Here is a 7,368-nt window from a genome sequence, read left to right on the forward strand (position 1 = left end):
ACTGCACACACACACACACACACACACACACACACACACACACACACACACACACACACACACACACGGGATGAGTGGAGCTCCAGGGGCTCGAGCCACGGGCCGGCCACGCGCGAGCTGTATCGCGTCAGCAGGAGATGGCCGGGAGTGGGAGGAGGAGGAGCTTTAACGTGGAGGTTAAAACCCAGAGCTCCCGCAGAGTGTCCCGCACTGAGACTCACTCTGCGGGACAGCTCTGCACAGGGACACAGCACAGAACTTCAGCTCTGTTTAATGGACAGAGAGACCAGACTGTGATCCGCGGGGGAAAGAATAAGACATCGTCCGACAAAACCTGTGGAGGAAGTCCTGGGCTCATCAGCACGGGTAAAGTTTACTCCTGTTATTCAAGTGATTCATGGAACCTGGAAGAGTTCATGGGTGCTCACGTTTTAGTCTAGGTCTATTACATCTTTTTCTTTTTCTTTTTTAAACAGTAATTTTAGCCGTGCAACTTTGGTGTCCAAGTAAAACACATACATAGAAAGTCAACAGATAGTGGATATAGCCCATCTAATGAAAAAAAAAAAGTGTATAAAAGGCTTATCGTAATATGCTTCCGACGACATTTAGCAAATAGCTGTTCAAGCACGCAATTTGTGGCGAGACATTAATATTTTTGGCTTTTGAAAAGTCTATTTCAATTCAATCTGAGTCCTCTGTCACTGATCTGGGGGGACGTCGATCTTTCATTTAATCCCATGGTCGCAGCTTCATCCGCGGAGCAAATCCTGCGATGCCCCAGATTGAAGTCCTGTCGGTGACTTTATCTGGTCGGGGCATTACCAGTTCACAAGTTGAACGGGATTACCCTGAAAGAGGAGGAGTGGAGACCGGGAAGAGGGGGGCAAAAATTGATAATGCATATATGAAAAAAAAAAATTAATGACATGTGCCATAAAGGTGTTAAAGCCATATCCTTTCCTTTGTGGTACTGTAATGTTTCGACCAATCGAGGCTGAGGAGGGAACTATCCGGTGCTGAAACACTGGGCTCGGTTTGAAGACTGTTGGCAATAAAAAAAAAAAAAAAACTGTCAAAACTTCAATCATTTTGATTCAGTTAATTTCTGTAACTATTTTTATGCCGTCATGAAGGTCTAAATGCTGTCTCCTTTCCACTGCCGGGATAAAATTGGTGCAGAGATGATGCTGAATCCTTTCTTTTTCTGTTGGCCAAAAGTAGCCTTGTCGATACTGGAAATATGGGAATCCGTGGCCTATGAACTACCCACCAAGTGTGAGCTTTTAATGGTGCAAACGTCTGCAGGTTGCCAAACCCCCAAACTCTCAGAAAACGTTAAGGAGGAAATGGCCTCAGAGTTCCCAGTGCTAGCTACAGCCCTGATTGTTTACAGCTGTGATAAATTAATTATCAGGGACAAGCCTTTCACATCAAACCAGGGAGGAGAAACCATTCATCATCCGCTGATTTATAATATATATAACCTACCTGAATACCACCAGCGCTTCAACTCAGTGTAAAGTCAAAGGCAACTTTAAGCCGTGGTGAGCTTTTGATTCCAGACAAAGACTGTAAGGTGTTTGCACTATCCTTTCGTCAGTGTTGGAGGTATTGCTCCTTTTACTTAATTATAAGTAAAAGGAGCAATTTCATAAAAATGTTGTATGTATGGAAAATATAAATATGCAAAGTAACTGGTACCTGTGAGATAAATGTATTAAGGTTTTCCTCTGATGCAGTGGAGAAGAAGAATCAAGCAGCATGACATGAAAATACTCAATATCTCAAAACTGTTCCTAAGTGATTACAGTACCTGGTTATAAGTGTGCTAATTCTGCATAGTCCTTATGGTCTATGTCAAACAGTTTGCCAATCATTAGTATAAAAATGCAATACAGACTGGACAGATGGGATTCCACTACACAGTTTGACCAAATTGTCCTTTACTGTGTTTGACAAAGATGTTGTCTTTTTTTTTCCTACAGTACTATGATGATTAAGCCATATGTGAGACAGGGTGAGGGAGAGGAGGTCGTCAGCCCTCTGCAGTGGATGGATGAAGACACCAGCTCACCTGATGGAGACACACCAGTGTCCTCTCATCTTTACAGAGCAGGTGGGACGAACCAACAGGTCAGGGAGATGGGGAGTGAGGATGCGGAGGAAGACGAGGAGGACGAAGAGGAAGGAGAGGAGGATGACAACAAGTCCAAACGACGAGGGCCTAAGAAAAAGCGGATGACCAAAGCCCGACAGGAGCGTTTCCGTGCGAGGCGCATAAAGGCTAACGCCAGGGAGCGCTCACGTATGCATGGTCTAAATGATGCACTGGAGAACCTCCGCAGCATCATGCCCTGTCACTCCAAAACCCAGAAACTGTCCAAGATCGAGACATTACGGCTGGCCCGCAACTACATCTGTGCTCTGTCTGAGGCGCTGGAGGGGGGGCTGTCCACAGAGAGCAGGGCTTTCATGGAGACACTGTGTAAGGGACTCTCACAGCCCACCACCAACCTGGTGGCTGGCTGCTTGCAGGTGGGACCAGCTCCTGGTGCTGGGATGAGGCCTGAGGACAGACACGGTGTTCGGGCACCACCTACTCCTCTTGGTGGCATGGTGAGCTACTCTTCTCCAGGCCTGCCAAGTCCTCCATATGGCACTTTTGACTCTGCTCACCTTCTTCACCTGAGGGCGATGAAGGGAGGAGCGTATGAGAACCACTCGCCACACGAGTATAACACTGGCGGTGTGGGGACCCCTCCATACGATGGCCCTCCTACACCACCTCTGAGCATCACCAGTAACCTGGTGCCCAAACAGGAGCCTTCACCCCATTACCCACCCCCACACCAATACTCCCCTTCCCCTGTAGACCAGGGCCTGTATCAGACTCAGAGCGGCTATGACGCACACTTAGAGGGACCATATGACTCCTACCATCCACCGCACATGCCCCCCCGACACATAACCTCCGTCTACAGAGACTAAAGAGGATGAGCAGAGTCGATTCTGCGTCAGCCATCAATGCACCCTGACTGGTCGGGTCGAGTCTTTGATCCTTCACGAACACTGACTGATGCTGATGTCTCTCGGATTTTAAGGCTGAGGGATTGATCTTTCTCAGTAGACAGGTGGTTAGTACAAGAGCGGTAGAATAAAAAATGGTTTTAAATGTGTGGAGCACTTGCACAGTAGACTAGCACTGCTGAATATTGTTAATGTTAAAAAATACTTGACCCAAACCAACAACATTTTCTTTAAAACTGATTACCAAATAAGACCCAGCAGGTCTTAACGGGAACATCTTGCTTCGGCCATTCTGACCAGATGTCCTGTTACTGCAATACAAGCACTTCTTATTTAGCTTTGGTAACATCAGATATTCTACATAAATTAAAGTATTTTTATTTATTCTCTAATTTAATACAATATATATGGACTTTGCTCTGATGTGCAGCTGTGTCTGGTTTTCCTTGTGTATATATTTGTGGTCAAGGTTTCTTCTTTCTTTGTTACGTAGACTGATAGTTCGTCTCTTGTAGTTTCTTTCTTTTGTGTCCAGTTTTCTTTGTTGGGTTATTATTTCATGTTTTGCACTCGAAACACAGTCAGAGGTAGATTTCCTAGCATGATGTAGATGATTTTTGGGAGGTGTCTGCAGAGGGAAGGTTCGTAGGCAAAGAAAAACAAGTACTGATCAAGAGATCGAGGTGAAGACTCAAAAAATGGCATTCTCAGGTTAACACGGTGAAAATGAATATCTAATTTCCAACAATTTTGCTTTGGATACCGTGTCTTTTATCATTTTTGTTTCTTTTGAAAAGGTTGATGTTATTAAAATCTAAAAATGCAATCAATCCATGGATTCTGTGTTTGCGTTTTGTTCAAGTACTCAATGTTAAAAGAGACAACCGGACATATATATAGATGTATAGATATAGATATATAGATGTATAGAGAGATAGATAGTTGGTGGTGGACTGTAGATGGATGGATGCATGGATGGATGGATGGATGGATGGATGGATGGATGGATGGATGGATAGATAGATAGATAGATAGATAGATAGATAGATAGATAGATAGATAGATAGATAGATAGATAGATAGATAGATAGATAGATAGATAGATTTGTCCATTTGCTTCACCATCAACAGAGAGGGATCCTGTCTATTCCCTACTTTGTTTCTCAATTTTCTCCCCAGATCTCAGGGGTTTAACTGAACTAATCCTTTGGCCGTCTTTTAATGAAAGGCCGGATGTGCGAGGCTGGATTGTGAGATAAAGATTTATGATTAACGTGGCTGCCTGGCCGTGCAGACCTTCTTCTTCACTGACACTGGCGCAGCATAATCCTGGTCTGACAGCTACTCATACCACAACGTAACACTCACATACAGTACGTAATAAACATATGTCAGTACATTTATACTCTTGACCTTTCAAATACATCCAGAGACATTGAGGAACATACACATTTATAGTACCTAAATCAAGATTTATATGGTTGGAGAAGCCTAACTTTCCCTCTTGTTTGATGGAGAAGCAGGAGTGAATCTAACAATTAACAAGTAATGGAGAAACATTTGATGACAAGTAGAAAAGAGAAATTTTTCATAAAAAGAACAAGTGACTGAGTAGAAAAATATTAGCTTTGAGATGAACTTTAAAAGGGGAGAAGACAATGGAAAAAAAAAAACAAACAAAAACAAACAAAGATTTGATCTAAGAGCAGCCACTACTTGTGATTCCTGGTCCATGTTGGTCAGTGTGAAGGCCACCCACTGAGAGGTCAGTGCGAAGGGGTCACAAGGTCACACTGGGTCACGACTCACTGGTGGGAATGGCCTGAAAGAATCATGGTCGCCAGTTGCATCATCATTTTGCTGGTAAGTTCACCTTTCTGTGTAGTTCTGCACAATCTCTTCCTCCGAAACAGAGACTGTTGAGTAAGTATGATGTTAGAGGTTGTATTATGGATGAAATGCTCATAATCCCGATAAACATGCTGATGAACATCCCACGCTTGACCTGCACTGGGAGAAATATACAGCTTTGTTTTCACAAGGATTAGTATAAGCCTGTGTGTGTGTATGTGTGTGTGCGTGTGTGTGTGTGTGTGTGTTTGCAGTGCATTTGCACAACTAACCGGGGAAACCAGAGAATAACTTTGAAGAAGCAGGGTGAATAACAAAAATGGGGCATGTCCCTGCTCTTTGGAGACACCAGAGTACCCTTAGACAGGGCCTTTGACACTGGACACGTAGGATATTCTTTATTTAGCCACATGATAGATAGTAGACCAATGTTTTAGGATAAAAAAAAGATTTGGCCTTTTGAAAGGGGGACTTTTGCACCCAATACAAAGAAAGGGCTGCATTTGCCCTTACCCTTTTTGACCCTTGACCCCTCTGATTGTGACTCCTATCTGGATGAGACTATGTTGGCAGAAGAGATGTTATATGTCCAATGTGTTAATTTATTTTACAGGTCCATATAGCATACTAAGAAGAATGATTATTTGGAATTGTTACAATGCCAAATAAGTAATTGTATTTAACTGCAAGTGTAACTAAGTCAATCAGTGCACAAGGTGAACAAGAAAAAATGTGAAACCTTTTTCAGGGAAATTCATATTTTTCTAAATGTTCGTACCAAGATACTTTGTAGGAAACTGTCAAAGAAATTACTGACCTATAAAATAAAGTATTACAAAAAAAAATATGTCCTTTAAAATTCATTGTTTAAAATGTGTGAAATTTTGAAAGCATCTTCTCACTGCCTGAATATTATCTGCAGGTCAGTAATATAGCATCTAAAGTGTGTGTGTGTGTGTGTGTGTTAGTTTTAGGAGGTTTATGTGTCTGTTGAAGTGCACACGTCAGACATGCACGGTTGTGTTATTTGGGATAAAACAGTATTAAGCAGCTGATCAGAGCTCAGTGTCTGAATGGTTGCATTAACTCACTAATCCAGAGGGGAGAGGGGCAGTCGGGGCAGCAGTTCTTCATCTCCTCTGATACACAACAGCCTGCAGCTATTGTGCATTTGCTCAACAACACAAAGCATCAGGCGGTGCTAAACACTCCCTCGGACACCAGTAAAACTTTCTCTTTTAATGTGAAATTATGTTTAGGAAGTTTGAAGTTATGTAGCTATGAGGAGTGATTTAGCAGTCAGAAGATACATTTGACAGAAAAAAAAAATCTGTAAATGAGGAGAATAGAATCACACTGCCACCAAGTGGTGAAAGTTTTGTTGCACTAAATTCATTGGTTGGATGAGAGATGAGCATTTGGCCACCGGGTGTCACCATCAGACAACCTGCTGAATCTGTGCAGTCTGACTGAGGCCTTCAGTACTGAATCTACTGTAGCGGAAACAGATGTTCCTTTATTGCTTTTTGTTTTTCTGCAGATAATAAGTGACTGAAATCCAGTCATCTGTTAAACATATTCTACTGGAAAAATATTCTTCTCAGTGCAAATCAAATATTTGTTACTAACTGTGGCAATAAATTTTCAGAGTTGTGTTCATGTAGGTAGAGAGCGAATAAAACAAATAACATTTGGTGAGCTCTCATCTGTAAAACACAGCATGCCAGAGGAGTGAATGAAAAGTGGGAATAGAATTAACCTATTTACATGTAAACTGGTTGATGGAGTGTGTTTGGATCTGAATAATCAGGCTAATGAAGGTACCTGGGGAAATCTGCTCTATCAGAAATCCGCATGCTGTCCTCTCTTTTCGGCGAGTGATCGTATCTCTGTAATTATTTACCGTGAAAGGACATGAAAAAGGATTAATCAAGGAAATCTGACTGATTAAATCTTCAAAGGCGGCACTGGAGTGCAAGGGCTAATAGGGAAGAGGGATACAGTCGGTGCTTTTATCCTTGATGCGTAAAAATGAAGAACAAAAACAGACAGTGCTCTCCAGGACTGCTGGCACACTTGGGCAAAAAGGAGCCAAAACAAACTATATGAAAAACAACACGACTGGCACCATTTCAAGTAGAACTCTTATTTGAGTTTTCTGTAATCTGAATTTCTCTCTATTTTGTATGACTGCACATTCTTTTATAGATAATGAGACAAATTATGTGTTTAGTGAATCTGATGTAGGTGTTTATGCAAAATTGAGAATCAACCACAGTTTTATTTGTTGCATAAGAAAATAAACTGTTGATTTCTTGCCCTCCATCAGCTCTATGTTTATTCAAAATGCAACTTCATCTCAGATCAAATGTGAAACAGCTAAAGCTTTGTACTAAAGCCACAAACTGCAACAACCAATTAAAACAGGAGTCAAGCACAAACACCTATTAACATATTAACGAACAATACATTTAAAGATTCAAAGAA

The 7,368-nt window shown here is 41.9% G+C and overlaps 1 protein-coding gene across 1 annotated transcript; it reads left to right on the forward strand.

The window, feature by feature from the left end:
* Positions 1-1,992: 1,992 nt before the first annotated feature.
* On the forward strand, positions 1,993-2,991 carry LOC121179591 (neurogenic differentiation factor 4-like). Its single transcript, XM_041034504.1, has one exon. The coding sequence runs from the start codon at positions 1,993-1,995 to the stop codon at positions 2,989-2,991; it is 999 nt and encodes a 332-aa protein (XP_040890438.1).
* The last annotated feature ends 4,377 nt before the right edge of the window (positions 2,992-7,368 follow it).

Source organism: Toxotes jaculatrix, chromosome 3, assembly GCF_017976425.1.
Source record: "Toxotes jaculatrix isolate fToxJac2 chromosome 3, fToxJac2.pri, whole genome shotgun sequence".
Taxonomy (NCBI): Eukaryota; Metazoa; Chordata; class Actinopteri; family Toxotidae; genus Toxotes; species Toxotes jaculatrix.